The sequence below is a fragment of the Astatotilapia calliptera genome, chromosome 7 (genome assembly GCF_900246225.1).
Source record: "Astatotilapia calliptera chromosome 7, fAstCal1.2, whole genome shotgun sequence".
Classification (NCBI taxonomy): domain Eukaryota; kingdom Metazoa; phylum Chordata; class Actinopteri; order Cichliformes; family Cichlidae; genus Astatotilapia; species Astatotilapia calliptera.
Window position 1 is genome coordinate 36,753,757 of NC_039308.1, and position 20,501 is coordinate 36,774,257.

At 41.3% G+C, this 20,501-nt stretch overlaps 1 protein-coding gene across 2 annotated transcripts in view; it reads left to right on the plus strand.

The window, feature by feature from the left end:
- ptpa (protein phosphatase 2 phosphatase activator) overlaps positions 1–20,501 on the plus strand; it is a 30,206-nt gene that overhangs the window by 7,941 nt on the left and 1,764 nt on the right. For both annotated transcript variants that reach the window (XM_026174566.1, XM_026174565.1), the window contains exons 8-9: positions 1,049–1,149; positions 15,064–15,171. In XM_026174566.1, coding sequence (XP_026030351.1) covers positions 1,049–1,149; positions 15,064–15,171 — 209 coding nt within the window. The remainder of the gene's footprint in view (positions 1–1,048; positions 1,150–15,063; positions 15,172–20,501) is intronic.

Genomic DNA, 20,501 nt, shown 5'->3' on the forward strand with positions numbered 1-20,501 from the left:
TCATACTTTAAATATTCTCACAGTTACATGCCTTCAAAGTGTACATATGCAAGTTGAAATTTGGTACTTTTAAATTATTTTACCACGACTGTGCTCTCATAACTTAACTCGTAACCCCCAACTACATTAAACTTTAAGAAAAAACAAAAAAAACACAAAAAAAACACCACTCATAACCCAGTTTAAAAATAATGCAAACACTTGCAAGACTTGCATTATTTACTTCAACGTGTGAAGGTTGAAGCTCACTTTAATATCAAAGCCTGATTCTATAAACGCAGGCAATGATTTTAAGTGTAAATAAAAATCGTATAAACCCCTATTTTATTCAAATTAGAACACAGAAACCACTTCAGGTGTTTGAGAAAACTGACATTTTTAAGAAAAATAGGAGCTTATTTGGAATTTGATTTTAGCAACATGGCTCAAAGGTTTATCAGAAGCAAAGGTGGGCAGAAGATGATGCAAAACACTGCATCTACTAACTGAAACAGATTTTAAAAAAAATGTTCCTCTCGCTCTGTTCAAAAGCCTGCACCTCTGATGGTATGTGGGTTCATCATCAGTGGAAAGGCACCATCAGTGCTGAAAGGTATATACAAGCTTTAGAGCATCATATGCACCGTCCAGACATCTTTTTCAGGAAGGGCCTTCCATATTTCAGCAGGACGCTACTAAACTTTTCCAGCTCCATATTTTTGTACTTGGACTCTTTTATAGTAGCTTTGCATGATCATCAGTTTAAAATAATCCTTCTTTATCTTATCCTGGACCTTGAAGCAGCCCTTCAAGTCACCCTTTGTCTGTATAACAAATTGGTACCTCCTCCTAGATTAAGCCCACCTTTATTCTGATTGGCTGTCCCTCGTAAACATAAGTGGGTGGGCCTTCTGTGCCTGAAATGAATATGAAATTAAGAAGGGAAGTAGCCTTTTTTCCCCCTCTTTTCTTTAAAAACACTTAAAATGAACTAAAACTGCTGTACTTCAGGTGCATAGTGACACGCGTTGTTGAGCATGTGCACTTACGGTCCAAATCTCCTCCTCAGATCACCCAACACTGGAGCCTCGGCACTTTGTCGACGAGCGGGTGGTGAACGAGCACCATCAGGACTACATGTTTCTAGAGTGCATCAAGTTCATCAATGAGGTGGGGAAATCAAACTCCAGCAAACGTCCACCTGTGTCATTTTACTCACCTGGGTGACCCACTGGTTAGAGGAAATATTAACAGCCTGAGGTCCTCTAGGTTGTGCTCCACAAAATTTAATTTTAGTTTTTTTTACTTCAGTTTGTTCTGCCTCATTTGGTACTAGGGCTGCCACGATTAGTCGACTAGTGACGATTACGTCGACTATTAAAATCGTTGACGACTAATTTAATAGTCGACGCGTCGGTTGACGCTTTGTAAGATCCCGAAAGGCGCAGGAATAAGTGGTAGTATTTAAGAGTGTAATAACGGACTGAAACAGAAGATGGCAGCACTACATGTCCTGGGATACCAGCTGCTGTTAAACCCCGAAGAAGAAGAAGCAGTGTCCGGTTTCATAGCTGTGTCCAAATTTAGCGGCCGCATCCTTTGGATGCCGCATTTGTAGGCCAATTACGTTATAGCGACACGATGAAGCCTGTCCAAATTTCGAAGACTCCCCCAAACGTGGCCGAAAAATGAGTCCTTCATTTCCCCAGATTTGAAGAATGGGTCGGGTGTATCCTTCGTGGCCCAACCTATCTTAGAGTTCATAAAGTGGCCCAGCCAATTCCAGTTTTCAACAATGGCGGCAGCTACTTAGTTTTAATATTACTCTTATTATTCTTTCTGGGTCACAAAATAAACGTTTAATATATTTTCAGGCGAGAATGTAGCTGTGTAAATCTCAAATATCTGCTCAGTTTATCAAGACATCACATATTTGCAAAAGTGCTCCGACGTTTTCGGAGATGTCTCTTACCCACCTGCTCAATAGCTAGAGGGTTCAAGGCTCACTAGAGCTCACTAGAGCCGGCGAGAACAGTGATCTCCCTACTCAGGTTAAACATGATATATAAGTCACTCAGATAATTTAAAAATGTAATTGTTTGGCTTTTTTCAGTGTTTTATTTGTTCCTCAGTAAATTGGTTTGGCTGAGATTAAAGTTATAGTTTTTACACAGCTGAATAAACGTCAAACAGAACTGATTAAACAGAAGTGTGAAATGGTCGAGAATTTACTCCAGTGTCCTGTTAAATTTTACATAGAAAGAACAGACAGCTGAGTTTATTAAACTCCACCGAGACAATCTGCAAATTTCATTTAAAAGTTTAATAAACTATCATCTTGTCTTTATTTTCAGTTAGCACATACCTTAAACACTTCAAGCTGTAAGCTAATGATAGCTATATAAAAGGAGACGCATGCTGGTGCAATAAGCTGTACGTTTTACGCCCAGTGGATGCATGATCTGATTAGTCGACTATCAAACTAATCGTTTGTGGCAGCCCTATTTGGTACAACCTTGTTTTGTTAACCTGCTTCAGTTCAACGTTTTTGGGATGTGTTTATTTATTGGGACATATTTTTATGACCCATCCTACACCCCTGTTAAAACTAAATGTTATTACTTTTAAACAGGGTTATATGACAGATCATAATTTTCTTTTTCTTTTCTTTTCTGGTTGCCTGACTATATTTAGAGGTACTTCACAGGAATTTCTACTCTTCTCTTGTAACAGAAATAAAGCAAAGTTTGAATATTTGCCTCCCACAGCAAATAGGGGGAAGACTCCAACCAACAGCTGGTATCAAATTACGGAAACATGTTTTCAGAACTTACCATTACAAACAGTTTAGTTCACTTTTCTCTCTCAATCTAAAAGCCTCGACTCTGAGCTCCAGCTCCTCCATTTCTGATTGTTGCCTGATGGGAAATATTTTAACTTTTACAAAAAATTTTGAATTGAGGTCAGTTAATTTCATAGCATCAACTTTGTGTATAATCTTGCCATGCAAGATAGAAATTGTGGTCAATATGATAGCTGCATGATGTAAGTCTCCTGATCAACCACATCCTAACGATTCTGGAGGCTGTTTGAGAAAACAGAATTTAATGTCACGTTCAAGAAACCAGTTTGAGGTCCTTTAACATTTGTTTCATGGTGTGTTATGCTTGTGGTAGTGGGTATCATAGGATGGCTACACGGTGGTCAAAATTTCCAATTTCGTGTTGACCAGGCACCATTTTTCATTTTCTGTTGTCCAGTTTCGGTGAGCCTGTGCAGGTCTTACCTGCCATGAGTGGCGTAGGAGTGGTGTGGCCTTCTGCTGCTTTAGCCCATCTGCTTCATGTTATGCATTCAGATGATCTTCTGCACACCTTGGTTGTAATTTGAGTTAGCTGCCTTCCAGTCACTTTTCCTGCTCATTCTGATGCTCGGTTTGAACTTCAGCAGGTCGTCTTCAGCATGTCTGCCTGCTTAAATGCACAGACTTGGTGCCATGTGATTGGCTGATTCGGTTAACGACCATCTGAGCAGGTGTGCCTAATAAATTGACCAGTGAATTCATATTCTATACTGTTAGCAGTGTACAACTAAGCATTTTAGATGTAACATATGTTTGTAGATGTATTGTCACCGTCCTGTAGATACACACGTGTTTTGAAGCAGTTTGTCTGCATTCAATCAGATTTTATTTTCATGAATAGGAGCAGCTGAAAAAACCCTTTAATCACATTTAAGCTGGTTTAACAGAAGAGTCATATTGTTTATTTTGTGATTGTGATTTATTTCAGATCAAAAGCAATAAAAAAGCTAAAAAATAAGCAAAAACCTTTTAAGAGGGAAAGAAACATTGGAAAACTAGTGTTTTCAAGAATTGGCCTTTTTGTAGATGTAGAGGTTAAGCGAACCTTTGTTAGCAGGACGTCAGCTCCCAGCTTTTATTTTTGTTTCTTCACCTTCACTGTTTGGCTCAACAGTCTCCTCGCTCTGCATCACAATAGGACGTGGGTTTGTCCACGTGTGCGCTGCTGCCATCTAATGGACAGCATGACCACTGTAAATGCATTTAAGATTTTTATAAACCACTTCATCAGAGGGGGTTTAATCTCATTTCTGATTGGTATACAATCTGTGTGTGTCGTGAGACATTGCATGTAGATTTAGCTGTTAGAAGTAAATAGTTGGACCACAGATGAATGTGGTTTTGTCCAGGAAAAGGAAGATGAAGAGGGAGGAGGTGGGAGAAAGGAGGCAGATGGATTTTGTTGGGAACATGCCAGAGCAGGAACCGTTTGCTTTGTTTGGGGTTTTTGGAGGAAAAGGAGGGGAGGGAAGTAGATGAGGGCGTCGGTGGAGTGACTACATCCTTTTCCTCCTTCCCTCTCCTCCCTGACCTCTCCCTCCTCCTCTTCCTCCTCCTCTTCCTCACGGTCATGGAAGGATGCTGCCGCTGTGTCCGCGGAGCTCGTCAGCTGGCTCACAGCTTGTTTTTTCAAGCTTTTGTTTTCTTCTTTATCACTTTTCTTCAACTTTGGTTAGTTTTTATGTGAAACTTAAAGCAGGTAGTGTGTTGATTAGATACTAGCCTACACAACAAGCACGAGGCTGATTCTGTATGTTTGTGGCTGTCTTTGGTTGTTTGTCAAAGTTGTATTAAAGCAACAGATCTTCCTCTGTGGAAACTACCAGAATATTCCCATTAAAATATGTATTGTGTCTCAGTGTTAAAAAGGTTTTGAGATTGAGGGGGAAAAAAGAAAGTCTTTCCAGCCGCACCACACTTACCTCAGCAACACCATAGCATGTCATTGCAAAGGAAGAATAAATGTTTTCTTCTGTATGATGGCATCACACAGGCACAGATAAAAAAATCAAACAATTTCACCCACCAAAACTGGAGCTCAGACTTCTTGAAGATTCTGTTAGTGCGAATCTCCAAAGATGCCAACACCACAAACACAAACTGATCGAGAAATTCAACTCAGGGGCTCCAGTTAGCTGAAGTGAAACAGACTAAGAGACAATCCATAAGTTTTTAGACAATGGCGCAATTTTTCTAGTTTTGCCTGTGTGCACCACCACAGTGGTTTATAAACCAAGCAGTCCAAATGTGATTGAAGTGTAGACTTTAATTGAGGAGCTCTAACACAAGTATTACATCCTTATTATTGTAGGTTCTTTGCCTTACAGTATAAAGCAGCTTTAGGTGACTGTTGTTGTCTGTTTGGTGCTATATAAATAAAATAAAATAAAATTGAGTTGAATCGGCAGCACATGGACGTAACTTCGCTGTCTGAAAAAGGAAGTCCCTGCCGAAATACTTAAAACCTGCATTCAGTCTGAAGGCCACCAGACGGTAGTTGATACAGATACTCTTCCTTTTGAAAAGTAATTGGACAGTTCACCAGGAAATAGTGTCATAATTGAATTAAGCAGATTAAAGATCTGAAGCTGATTTCAACTGAACTGGTAGCTTTTCGCATGAACTTTCAATATGAGGTCCAAGAAGATGTTGATGGAAGTGAGGGAGGCCCATCATTGGGCTGTGAAACCAAAACAAACCTGTCAGAGAGGAAGAAGAAACTCTAGCTGTGGCCATATCAACAGTCTGGTACACTTAAAAATAAGGAAAGCACCAACCAGCTCAGCAACATCTAAAACCCTGAAAGATCACAAGATGATTTTTTTTTTGTTGTTGCCTGTCCCGTTTGGCTCTTTTGCCATCAGAATTGTTGTCTAAAGGCAAAGAAAGATGCCCAACGGATTTACTTTACCAAATTGACCATCCCAGCCTTGCCGTAATGGTCCATTTGATTCACCTTTTATTGTTTATTTTATTTTCACTTACTGAATACCGGACAGACTTGACTGGGGGAAAGAAGGGGAGAAAGAAAGAGGGAAAGAGAAACAGCTGAGAAGAGGGACGGGGGAAAAGGGCAAAAGACAAAAACCAACAGAACGGGCAGAGAAGAAAAAAATGCATCTATCAATCACCTGGATCACCTGCTGAGAAAGAAAAAAGAAAGCAAGCAGAAGAGAACAAGAGTAATAGAATAAACAACATCACAATGATATATGGGAATATGACAGTAAATACTAAATATTAAACATTATTGTGCAGCACATAAGATCAACAGAACACAGTGTGCTTTGAGGTAGCAGCCAAAAAGGGTGCAGTTTGTGGGTGTGAGCACCCGTGTGTACACCTGTGAGCATGGACGCGCTTGTTTTTTGTTTTGTTTGTTTGTTTTTTTAAAAGGTTCCTTCGTGTAATGATCTGCTAGAGGGTGTGGGGGGGGGGGGGGCACAGCCCCGTCCTCCAGGGCATGAAGCAGGTATGGAGGAGATCAAAACTCCAGACATCCAGAGGCCCCCAGAACACAAGAGACCAAGGAAGACCAACAGAGGGGCAGCCGCGCCACTGTCCCAGAAAGAGCTGAGGAGAGTCCCAGATGAGGGCTCACTCAGCAGCCGTGGAGCAGAAGCCAGGGGGAGTTGCAGTGAGCTCCGCCGGCAGCCAGCCGTGCCTGAGTGACCGAGCCCTAGGCCGAGAGGCCGGGGGCACCCCACCTCCGAAGTGGCCCGAGCGAGCCCCAGGCCCCGATAAGCGCCCGCCAAGGAGTGAGCCGGTGTGTACCTGGACGCCCATCCCCGGACACAAAGAACCACCAACGCACCGATGTCTGAGAGAGTCCGCCACTGGCAGGGGAAGTGGTGGTAGGGGGAGAAAGGCCTCCAAACCTTGGAATGTCCCCAGAGAGGTGGCGTCTGACACCCAACCTGACATATAGACACAGACATACAGGCACACACAGATACAAACATCCATTCCCACCCTCATGCTCTCATATACACTTACTCCACACTCAACCAACGTGGAGACAGACATAAAGAGACGCTGTACACACGATCACACTCCCCAAGCGTACTCTACAAACCGGGTCTAGGTACCCTTGCCCCTGGAGGGGGGAACTGCACCCAGACCCAGGTGGTGTTACCCTTTTCCCTGCGGTGGGGGGAGGCAGACCGCCCCGACTCCGCAGCAGCAGGGAGGCCCCACACTCCAGACCGCAGTCGGACGGCCAACTCCTCCTCCTAGCCCCCCCGCTCCAGCAGGCCGCAGAGAATGGGGGTGAGAGAAGACTCCAAACCTCCCTCCACCCACTCATTGTAGTGTTGATGCATGTGTGTTCTAAGGTGCATTTAAAACCCAGGAGGGCATGGAGCTACCTGCCAGAGAGCAGCAGGTAAGTGCATAGTCCCTCCTGCTAGCCCTCAATGTCTGCGTGTATTTAACATTGAGAGGTGGGCAACGACGCCAGGGGTGGGGTGTACACCCTGATGGTACTTTGGATTCCGTGTATCGTGCCCACCCCCAAGATCCTATATGTATGTGTAATGAGAGTGTGAGTAATGTGAATGTCTAAGTTGTGGGATAAAATTGAGGCAGAGGCAGCCAGAAGGGGACGGGGGGGGATAGCCTCCTCTGCACCCTGGTGACATACCCCTACTCCAAGGTCCTGCATGTGTGGGTGGTTGTGGTGGAGCGGGAAGAGGGAGGCAGCTGGAGATGGGGAGGCAAGTGCCCACCCGCCCACAACCCCGGCAACACACCAACCAGGACCCAAGCCCCCGAGGCCCGGCCCGGGCCCCAGCCCAGAGACGGAGCGCCCCCAGAACCTCACGCCCATCCCGGACCCACCCAGGGGCAGCCAGGCTACCAGGTCAGTAACCCACGTCCGTCAGCACAGACCCTCCCCTAGCCCCGCTGCACGCAGCCGCGAGGAAACAGTCACCTGAGAGCCAACAGAGCCCCTAACCGGACATGACCGCTACCCCGGGTTGAGCCCCCCAAGGAAGATGCCTCCGGGGAACCCCCCGACGCCCTAAGCCTGTCCCTACCCCCACACCAATCACAACAGTGAAGGCGGGACCAAACTATGACCCCCCACCCCCACTAGGTGATGGAGCTGATCAAAGGAGCCCAGAGCAATTGATCTGATGTGTTGGCAGAGGCTGTATCAAGACTAATGTAATCTAATAGATAATTTCTATATTGGTTAGAATTAAGATTATTTTTATTTTTCCAGTTCATGAGGACTGTTTTCTTGGCTATGCATAGGGCAGTGAAAACCATATGGGCGATATTCTTTTCTGAAGTGACATTATCTAAGCTGCCCAACAAACACACTAGGGGGGAAGTTGGAATGTTACATTTCAGACACTTCGATAAGTCTTCACATATCTCGCGCCAAAACTTCTGAACTGGTGGACAGAACCAAAGAGCGTAGATATAATTGTCCGGTGAATTGGTTTGGCAGTGTGAGCAGTTGTTGGTAGATGTAAAGCCCATCTTGAACATCCGATGACCTGTATAGTGCACTCTATGTAATATTTTGTATTGAATTAATTGAAGACTGGGATTTCTAATTAGATGAAAGGTTTTTAAGCAAATCTGAGACAGAAGTTTAGGTCTAAGTTAACTGATAAATCCGCTTCCCATTTTGCAATAGGAAGTGATATTGATTCATCTGTTTTAGAAAGCATTCTGTATATTTTGGAAAGTAATTTGGGGGTTTTAAGAGTAAGAAATTGAACCACACTTGGTGGTGTTTGTAGTTCAACTTGACCCGGTTTAAATTTCTTTTTTACTATGGATTTAATTTGTTGATATTCTAAAAATCTTTTCTTGTTTGATCCCATATTGTGTAACTAGTCCGTCAAATGAAATAAATTCTGTTCCTTCTAGTATATGTTCTAAATATTTGATTCCTTTACCACTCCAATCTGAAAAGTTTATCATATTATTGTTTTGTAATATGTCAGGGTTGTTCCAGATAGGTGTACGTTTGCATGGGATTAATGAAGACGCTGGCAATTTTAGAAACTCCCACCATGCTGTCAGAGAAGAGCTGATGTTGATGCTTTTAAAGCATCATGGATGTTTGAGCTGATAAATGGTAGATCTGAAAATCTCTAGATTATTGCAAAGTGCTTGTTCTACATCTAGCCAAGGTTCATCTAAGAGGGTATGTTTTAGCCATCCTGAGATAAACTGAAGCCTGTTGGCTAAGAAGTAGTGCTGAAAGTTAGGCAGTTCTAGTCCTCCTTTATCCTTGGTCTTTTGTAGTGTTTTTAAGCTTATACGTGGGGGTTTATTTTTCCAAAGGAATTTGGACATACATGAATCTAGAGATCTGAACCAATCTTGTGGCGGTTTAGTTGGGATCATTGAGAATAAATAATTTATTTTTGGTAAGACCATCATTTTTATAGCGGCAACCCTTCCCATGAGTGATATGGGTAGACATTTCCATCTAGCCAGATCATCTTCTACCTTCTTTAAAAGTGGGATATGGTTTAATTTAGTTAGATCTGCAAGCTTGGGAGAAACATTAATACCTAAATATTTTATATTTCCCGATTGCAGTGGTGTAGAAGAGGAATTATGGAGGGAGCAATTAATCGGTAGAACTGTAGATTTTGACCAGTTAATTGAGTAATCTGATATTCTTGCAAAAGAGTTTATCAATTCAATCACCCCAGAGATATTGGTTTGTGAATTTTGGAGAAAGAGTAACACATCATCCGCATAAAGGCTGATTTTATGTTCCACGTTCTTGCATTTTATGCCCTTAATTACTGAATTCTGTCTAATTGCTGCTGCTAGTGGTTCAATAAAAATTGCAAACAGTGAAGGGGAGAGTGGGCATCCCTGCCTGGTGCCCCTCAAGAGACAGAAGCTGGAGAATGTCTGGTCATTTGTTCTAACACAAGCTGTTGGGGAATTATATAATATTTTTAACCAGTTTATGAAAGAGGATCCAAAACCAAATTTGTGTAAAGTTGCAAATAGAAATTTCCAGTTAACTCTGTCAAATGCTTTTTCTGCGTCTAAAGAGAATATTGTATTTTCGATGTTTTTACTGTATGAGCAGTCTATCAAATTAAGTAATCTACGTGTATTTGTTGATGAGTGCCTACCTTTTATGAAACCAGTTTGGTCAGGATGAATTAAGAGGGGGGTTATTTTCTCCAGTCTCTTTGAGAGAGCTTTGCAGATTATTTTAAGGTCTACATTTATAAGGGATATTGGACGATAGCTTGAGGGATATACAGGGTCTTTGCCTGGTTTTAGCAGGAGATTAATGTTTGCAGAATTCATATTTGATGGAAGTCTGCCCTTTTCTTTAATTTCCAACAACGTTCTGTAGAAAACTGGTGCTAGAATCGACCAGAATTCTTTGTAGAATTCTGCAGCGAAGCCATCTGGACCTGGAGCCTTATTATTGGGCATACTTATCAGGGCTTCCTGGAGTTCACCTGGTGTCAGTGGTGAATCCAGTGCCATTGCTTGAGTGTCTAATAATTTTGGAAGAGTTATGTTGTCCAAAAACTGATCAATTTCTTTTTTAGATGGGTTTATTTGTGGTGAATACAACGTTTTATAGAAATCCCTGAAAATGTTGTTTATTTGTATCGGATCATATATTGTGTTCCCAGATGAATCTTGAACAGCACATATAGTTGTTTTTATTTATTTATTTATTTTTAGCTGGTTTGCTAGAAATTGACCGGATTTATTACCTTGTTCATAATTTTGTAGGCGTAGTCTTTGTACTAAGAATTTTGTTTTTTTTATCAATTATCTCATTTAATTCTAGTTTTGTTTTGCGTATTTTGTTCAATGTTTCCTGATCTTGGTGGGACGCGTAGGCTTCTTCTAGTGATTTGATGTTTTTTTTCTAATTCCTGAATATTTTTGTTTTCTTTTTTCTTTTTATGTGATGAGAAAGAACTTATTTTACCTCTCATCACAGCTTTCCCTGCTTCCCATAGAACAGAAGCTGATGTTTCGGGAGTGTCATTATAGTCCAAATATGAAGTCCACTCTTTTTTAAAATATTTAATAAAGTCTTCATCTTTAAGTAGTGATATATTAAATCTCCAGTTTTTTCTTGGCATAGTATTATTCTTGTGCATTAGTGTTAAAGATACAGGACCATGATCGCTGACAGCTATAGGGTGAATCTCAGTGTCTGAAATGTCGCTCAGCAGTGAGCTGCTGACCAAAAAATAATCCAGACGAGAGTAGGAGTGATGGACATGTGAGAAAAAAGTATATTCCTTACTGGTGGGGTGAAGGGAGCGCCATGCATCGCAAAGACCAAAGTCGCTCATATACAGTTTGATTATATTTATGGACTGCCAATTACGCTGAGTTCCCGCTGTATTGAGCCTATCCATGTCTTCATTTAGTCCAAGTCACAAGATGATTTAAAGCTGATGATCACAGAATCGTTTTCATTGTTAGTAAAAACAACTTCACAGCATCTACCAACTCAAGATTGGTATCGAAGAGGTCGGCGTCTACACTCGAGAGACACCCTAATAAGGAGTGTAAACCCAAGGTTTACAACAAAGAGCAAACCACCGGTTATACTCAAGAACAGGAAGTTAATGTTGAACCTTCAAAATATGCCCAAAAACCAATGAGAGAAGTCACAGTGTCTTTATCCACCTTTGTTTTGAAGTTGCACCATTATGCGGGTCAAAAACTTTTATTTTGAAAGGAAATATTCAGTAAAACCCTTCAAAGTAAACACTTTCCATTAGATTTAAGACAGGATTAGCTTGGGATTGCCTGTGTGTCCATAAAATAATGCAAGGTTTCTTTCCAGCTTACTCTTTGTGTCTATAAATACACTTTAAACACACTTTGTTTTTCTTTGTAAACAGTCTGAGATACACACGATAACACACATCTTCAGCGCCCTTTCCTTTCTTGGATGTGTTACTGGCCTAATTCAGTCTCGACTGCCGGCGTGTTTGTCCTCATTTGTTTACTGTTGCCTGTAAGCATACACTCCACTCCATACCCGAGGATTTTCCTCCCATTCACACACATGTGGATACTTCAGACTCTTTTTTTTTTTTTCTTTTTTTTTTCATTTAAACACAAGGCTCTCGTGTGTGTGAGAGTGTGTGTGTGTGTGTGTGTGTGTGCGTCCTAAACATGAGTCACTTCCTTCCCCACATGCTCTTGTGAATCACTCCTTCCTCCAGGGAATACGGGCTGTCTCCACCCCCTCCTCCATGCCCTTCCCCCCCCATGTGTTCTCATGCGAGGCCCTGGAAAGTGTCTGGAGCTGTGTGAGGAGCCGGGGGTTGGATGAGGGGGATGGAAAGAAGGAAAAAAAGAAAAAAAGGAGGGGGTTGTTAGATTGATTCCCCTCAGGGTCTGGGTTTGGGTTCCTCGGCCCTCCTGGGAGAAAATGGTGGGAAAGCCGTTGATGCGCCTCACTTTTTAATTTATGCATTTAGAAATTCATACATTTGTTTTTGTTTGTGTGTTTCTGAGCTTATGCAGAATGTATTAATTTTGAGGTGATTGCTGGATGAACAATCAGCCTTTTGTTCTTTTTAACATTCATCAAATCACTAAAAGCCCCATAATCAATGTAGCAATAATTATTATTATTAAAAAAAAGCTTGTAATCAGAAGCTTTCTGCATGTCTTTATTGTTAAAAGTGTGACTGAAAGCTCATTATTCATTCGTGTAACAGAGAGACATAAAAGTTAACTGTGAAATGAAAACTAATTATATTATGATTTATATCTCATGTAATGTTTGGTATCATAGCTGAAAAGGAACAATCCACCTGTTAAGTGATGACATATCAGCTCTGTTTCCGGCTCATTCCCAGTCTCTTTGGCTTCTTTTTAGCACCATTCATGTGCAGCACATCTTTTAAGCTCAGTTTTTAATAATTCACAGTGTAGCTACAAATCATGGGTTTGCAGTGTTTTGGTCAACAAAATGTTGGAAATCAGGAAATCATGGCAAATAGAAACTGTGGGCTCTCAGCCTGCCAGCCGTTGGTCAGTTTCCTGTAGTAGCCCTCTCTCGTTTGGAGTTTTTTGGAGTCTTTTTTCACAGGCCTCAAATCTTAGACTTGGTTCTAGATTAGGCTTTGGCACAGACTTGAAAATGAGGATTAAACGAATTGTGTAAATTGGATCTGGCAGAAAACCTACCAAATGGTATCACTCCATTCCTTAGGTGCCTGCTCTGGTTTGCATCACTGTGTAGAACGATTCAACATGCAGCAAGATAACGTGCTCAACCACACCTCCCAACTTGACTCAAAAATGACTCAAAGACTAAAGAAGACCGAGAGGTTGTCACACTTCCTCTCAAGTCCCATGACCTTGACCCTACTGGACCCTAATCGAGACTGATATCACAGGAGCTTTAGGATCTTCCGTGGAGTCCAAACAACTCGAGTGGTTCTGCCATTGAAGCTAAAGCGAGAGAAACAAAAACTCACAGATTCAGCCTTTGACTGCTGATATTTGTTAAGATGATACCATTTATAATGAAACAGTTTGTTGTCATGTTTTGGACTCCACAGTTTCTATCTTAAATCAGCATTTTATGAATTCAAACATTATCTTCATGTTTCTCTGCATGGAATTAAGAAAGGAGGGTGACAGCTTAAAAAAAGTCTCATGAAACCCTGATTAGAGGTTAATCAGTTATTTATAATTGCAAAACAGTTTCTCTTCAAACTCTGAAATGTCACATTTGAAACTCTAATTACTAACCTTTTGGTGTTAGCAGTGGATCACATGACTGTGTGTCATGGAAGAAGACCCTGCAGTTGTTTGTGTCTTTCAGCTCATTGTTTTGGTTGTAAGGTTTGCAGCGTAGTCTTTACAGCTTTATCAGCTGCTGATTTTCAGCCAATAAACATTTAACTGATGTCTTATCACCTGTTGAAGTTGTGTGCGCTTTTACTCATCTGATCGGAGTCTTTCGTACCTTAAACAGTTAATCACATGTCGTTGGTTCTATACATCCAATCAGAACAGTTCTTCATTAGACATGGAAAGTAGAATTTTCTTTTTGGCATCAAGAGATTGCATCAGTTTCTTTAAGGCGGAAGTTCAGCTAATTTGAGCTTTTTCTTTTTCTCCCTAACTCGATCCTTTGTTCATAGCTTGTCACTCTTTGGAATGCTGTCAGTAGCTTCACGTGACTGCCAACCATAGACTGTCTGCAAAAGGTGGACATGACCCTTTGGTTTCTGGAATCCATGTTTTGGAGCCTTGGTGTTAGCATTTTGGCAACCTTGTTGTTTGCGTCTTTGTGTTTAGAGCCAGAACTGATTGTAGTTAGATGAGATGGTGACATGCTAAGATATTAGCTAACTTAAGACTTTTAAACTTTAATTATTTGATCTTTTTCACATTGTTTACATATTTATTGTCAGTAAAGGACTGTATGTCCAGTTTAGTGACTCCCAGCACATGATATGATATCATCATCAAGCACTTTTCTACACCTTAATACTTTCTGTCAAACATTCACACTCTGGAAAACTTCAGTATTTTGCTCAAGGATACTTTGGTACGCAAGGGATCGAACCACAAACCTTCTGATTAATAGATGACCTGCTCTACCTCCTTAGCTATAGCCATACAAAGTGTTCCTCCAACTTCATAATGAGTGTTGTTCCTAGATCGTTAATGGAACTGACCAATCACCTTTCTTTTGACATGGCTTCAAAATGGCCACGCCCCCAACAACCCCTGTGGTTTCAAAGATGTGCCATCATCTGGTCAAAGTGATTGAACACTCACCAAAGCCTCTTACGCCAGTCTGTTTGTACCATACACATCATGTGTTGTCCCTATCTCGCCTTTACAGGTCTATAAATAATTTTGGGCAAATGTTGACTTTTTAGTCTTTTAAGGTCTGCAGGAGTTTACAGATTTAGAGTTTTCACTGTGTAAAAGAAAAGAAGTAATGGCCGTGGAAACCTTTCCTACCAAGTAAATGGGTTATATTTGGAATCCTCTGCATCTGATTCAGTTTAAAATGGCCAAAGCTCCATCAGTGGAGAAACTCTAGCCTTATAAAAGCTACCTTTACCACCCACAGGGGGGCTGTTTGAAGCTCTAAGACAGATTTTGGAGTAAAAAGGTTGAAATACTATCTTTTAAAAAAGTATTTAGGCATTGCGATGAAGTGGATTAAGGAGATGTAGAATTTAAACTGTGTCTCTCTTTGTGTGCAGATGAAGACGGGTCCGTTTGCTGAACACTCCAACCAGCTGTGGAACATCAGTGCCGTTCCCTCCTGGTCCAAAGTCAACCAGGGCCTGATCAGAATGTACAAAGCTGAGGTACGCCTGCTCTCCCCCCCATCCCCCACCCCCCAGTCTCACTGACCATTCATCAGTCTGACAAACAGCTTGCTGTAGAATCCAAATCCAAAACACAGAGAGAACAATTCAAATCAGATGTTTACAGATCAGATAAACAGGGGCAATTCTAGGATCAAACCTCATATTTTCATGCACGTGGTGCCTTGCAATTAATATTAATGTAATATGCTTCTTGCAAACACATTCAGTCCTTTTCACCTTTGCAAACCTAAATTGAACTAGATAAACATTTAAATGTTTGTCTTAAAATGTAGTGTCTAAGAATGACTGGGAATAAATAATCACAGTTCTTAATATAATTTACTGGTTTTAACGTGAGAATTTTAGTTGTGAACCTGAAGCAAAAGCTCAATAACTTTGACCATAATTTTCCAAACTAAGTAAAAGAACAATTTGTAGGAAAGCGAATAATAGCTTTTTTTCAGTCCCTTGTACTCCAAGCAATTAAAAAAGCTCATAATGCCACATTAAACATCTGGACAAAATACAAACGAATACTAGAGTTGCTATAACCTGTAACCTGTCTCCAGTAGAGAAGTTGGGCAATGCTTTGTTTTGTTTTTTCAGGGGTGATGTTATCAAAGTTAGGGTTGCTCGAGCCCTGCCAAAAGGGTCTAAACTCGTCAATCCATGTAAAGCACTTTACTTCATTTATTCTAGTGTGTTTGTACCACTCATACCTGTCTTTTTTTATACTGCAAAGGGAGCTGTATCTCTCAGGTGGACCAGTTTATGTGAAATGGATGGTGTGACAGGTATACTGCAGGGTATATTCCTCCAGTTTAAAGTCTTCACTGTGGAAGCAGAATTAACTGCTGTGTGGTGTTGAACTGAAAATCTGCAGCCATGCTAACAGATCACATCTACTGTTTCAATTTTTTCCACATTTTGAATCCTAATTGTAACACATTCATACACGCAGCTGCAGTAATTTTGGTTGTAATAAAGCAATAATACACAAATACTAGCTCTCAAACATCTTAGGTTGCCTGTCAATACATTTAACCCCACAGCAGCCATATTATTGGTGAAAATAGTGGGCATAGACCTTATAATGCTTTTTAAATAAGTGAACTATAAAAAAAATATATAACTGTATAGTTATTAGGAAAGATGGAAATAAGTTATAAAGATCTAAAGTGTTTTTTGCAGCAGACTGTAAAAATGTTTATTTCTGGTGTGCAGTTGGACATTTTAAATTGGGAGTCTATGGGTATGGACTCGCTGTGGGAGCCTCAAGTGGATTTTAGAGGAACTGCAGCCGCCATGTTTGTTTCTTCCCAAGTGGGATCTTTTTGAATGTGTGGTCTTCCAAACTGAAAGTCACGGCTGATTTCTTGAAAGATTTAAGTGACGTCTGAAGCTCTTTTCTTTTCTCCTGCTGCACTGCTGTAGCTTTTGTGGTTTCGTGAACCCAGTTAGGCAACATGCAGTCAAAAAACTGAAATGCACACAAAAAAAACATTCTTCTGTAAACTGGATTTCTTGTAATTCTTCACCCGGACTCAGGAAACTGCATTTTCTTGTTTATGTGACATTTAAAAAGTCAAGTTAACGCCGACTGAGACCAGAAAATGCCCAGACTGGCTGTGCTTTTAGGGAGCGGAGGAGCGAGGCAGGAAAGGGTTAAGAGAGAATGGAATTACGTGTGTGTGTGTGTGTGTGTGTGTGTGTGTGTGTGTGTGTGTGTGTGTGTGTGTGTGTGTGTGTGTGTGGGCGGTTGGGGGGGTTGTCTAAGCCCGTTCTCCCCGCCTGCATGCCCACATCCTGTGTTTTCCAGAGCAGCCTGTGAGTCTTCCCAAAGAGCTGAGGGGCCAAGCTGTCTGCCTTCCCCTCCTCCTCCTCCTCCTCTGCCGTTCCCTTCATTAAATCCTCCCCTCCCTCTGTCCCGACCTTCCTCCGAGCCTGGAGCAACCATCAGCAGACTTACATTCCTCTCTCCCTTTTCCTGGCCCCACACAGGGTTTCGAGCAGAGAGCCGGAGTAGACCTAGAAAGAGCCGAATTCACCATTTTTAGTCTGAGAGGAGTTCATTCTGGGGCCTCGCTGGCTGTTTTGAAGCATCTGAATTTGTGAAATAAAACACAAACACAGGAAAAACAATGCTAGAGGGACTAGAGGAGTGTGTATTGTAATAGTTTAAATAAAGAAACTGCCAGGATCCTAGTTGCCAGTGATTTTTAGCCCTTTTACAAGTGACATATTTATTTTTCCCCATAATCTTCTGAAATCAGGCAAAAAATTAAGTCTGGAAGGTAGAAAACGCTTTAAAAAACACAGGCCATACTTTTTGTTAGATCACAGTGAGTGTGTAATTTGCTAAAAGAGGTACTTTCAAGTCAGACTGAAGGAAGGTCATGCATTTGCTGAGGAGTGTTTCCTGAAGGTGATTAATAAACATGTTAAAGAGCAACTATTCTACCTTTGCTGTCACATTGATATTAAAATAGGCTACTCAGACACTCGTTTTCACCCAGTGGACCTCTATGCTGTCACAGAGAGAGGAGGTTGCCCATATACCCTTATATGGGCAACTTGAGCACAAAAGACCCAGGCCCTTCTGATTACTAGGACCAGCCAATAAAAAGCTAAAATGGCTAAATGCTACCACTCACTGTTCAAAAATGAGTCCACAATAAAAAAAAATAGCTGTATTGGTGTATGTGATGCTAACAATGGAAATTCCAGCAATGCTCACACAGCACCCACGTGCTAGTCAAAGCCGCTGTGACCTGAAACATACGTAACTTTAAGCCTTAATGAAATGTAAACAGGTAAGTTATTTTAAAAAATCCACCCCCTGTACATTTATGACAGGTTAAACTATCCATAGAGGCCAAAACTCTTTTATTTCTGCTGTAAAGTTGTCCCTTTTAACATGGGAGTCTATGAGGACTGAGTGACCAGTAAAGCCAGCCTCTGGTGGATGTTAGAGGAACTGCAGCCTTTGGCACTTGATGTTTCAGGTCTGGAGTTTACTGCCTGGGTTATTATAAAGCGATCAGGGTGCTGTTAAATTGCTCTCTGATTAAATTAGACGGTGGGTGGGTGAGTAAGCGACTCTGGCGAGTGTTCTTGAGCAGCGGTGCGGCTCGCTGATGTGTTTTTAATCGTTCCTGGAGGACAGCGGAGCTCTGTGAAGATTGGGAAAAGAAACGTAAACAGCCCTTGATAGCAGGAAAAATAGAAGTTATCACCACATAAAATGGTCAGCAGTTAATTAGAGAACAAAATGAACCACTGTAGGTTAACTGCTGTGATGGTTTATCAAAGTAACTTCTCAGTAGCGTTAATTGCATGTGTGTTATTGTCCTGCTAACGGTCTGTGACAGATAACCTACACAGGCTTTTAATGCTGTGTGTGAAGAGTTGGGCTGTGATCAATGACCGTTTGATGCTTTTACAAGTTAAACATTGATTGAATATCTGTTTAGACAAAAGGTCTGTGAGGCGTGTTTTTCCACCCCAGTTCTGCCCACATGATCGTGACCGATAGTGTCACGGCACAGACAGCCCGAACGCTCCTCCCATCCCCCCACCGCCGCTCCCCCCCCAAAAAACAGGTCCGTGTGTGCACACAAAGAGCCTCCTCTGGGCTCCTCCACAACTGTTCTGAACGGAGTCGGCATGAAAGACCGGTGGAAAGAGTTCAGGTCGGGGCGAGCCATTTGCTGTGGCTGGTCTGTGTGTGTGTGTGTGTGTGTGTGTGTGTGTGTGTGTGTGTGTGTGTGTGTGTGTGTATGTATATATATGTATATATGTATAAATAAAAATTTTAGGGGTGCAACGATACACAAAATTCACGGTTCGGTTCAGTTCAATACTTTGGTGTCACGGTTCGATATTCTTTCAATACAAAAAAAATGTTCATGCCTTTTTAATTTGTCATTTATTAAAATTATAAATATATATTTTAACTCAAAAGCACAGTTTTTAAATTTACTGTTGCTGAAACAACAAAGGGATAAAATAATAAATCTGTCTGATCGAGAAATCACTCATCTTTGGAAAAGAGAGTTTATTACAGAGAAATGTCTCTTTCCAAAATAAAAGCTATACTATACGCTTCTTCTGGGCTATATTCTCAGCAGCATATTAAACATATCAGGTCCCCATAAGGAGAATCCTGTGCTAACGGCTGTCTAAATGACTTGGGTAGTTTGTAGCATGCGTGCTTGTTGTTTTTGTCTGCTTTCACTTGTCTTTGCACTAGGATGATGTCGGCGTAAAGGTACAATCTGAAACGACGTTAATGCCACAACACGGCAAATCATCGATTAAAATCGATTCTGGCTTGGATAACGTGATATCGATTCATTAAAATCCTGAATCGATTTTTTTATATAAATGTATTTTGCCCAAAATTCCAGAATCTCAGGTGAAACGTCTCAAAATTTTGACAACCACCAAACATTTTAAACAGTAAATGAGAGCAGGTACACGGCTTCTGCACAAAGACGTAAACACAAAGCACGGACCGCGGATCAGAATCGGTGAGATGTGGCTTTCTCACCCGACGGCACGGACACGGTCGGGGCTGAAAGCCGACAGCTCGCTGATTCTGATGTTTCGGCGGGTCCACGCTTTGTGTTTACGCCCTTTTTGCGCTGATTCTAAAGCTGTTAGTTTTATCTCTCTCCAAACAATATTGACCGAACCAGCAGCAAAAGAAGATCCAAACTAAGCTTCACATAAACATCGTCATGGACTCCCTCTGACTTTTGCTGTTTTGCTTCCACCACAATAAAATCACACTTCATGCACAGCTCTCTCTCTCTCTCTCTCTCTCTTTCTCAGTGTACTTCAAGAACAGTTTCCTGTCTATCCCCGAAATCTGTTTTCTGCATTATTCGCTTGCTTGTTACGCACAAGCCTATGGTGTTTACAGCGCTGTCGGCCGATGTTTTTTTTTCCTTTTACTCACTTCTGAAAAGAAAACCTAATTTCTGCCGTTCAATAGGCTTCTGAACAAATTTAAACTTTTTAAAATTATACAAAATGCAAAACGCTCAGCTGTGTCTCTAATAAAACCGCTGTAACTTCAGAGTTAACGTTCATATGTTGATTAATGGTTTTCTTTCGTTTTTGATGTACTGCAGATTATTTTTATAAAATCCCAGGCCAGGAAAATCACCTTCATGTTTTTCTGTGTTTTATCTTCAGCTACTTTGACACAAAGGCATCTGCTGTGATGCTCACACCTTTGATAAAGTCTTGCGTGTGTCAGCTTCCTTTTTATAGATACAAAAATATGTAAATGTACTGATCTGAATTATAATATTTCTGAC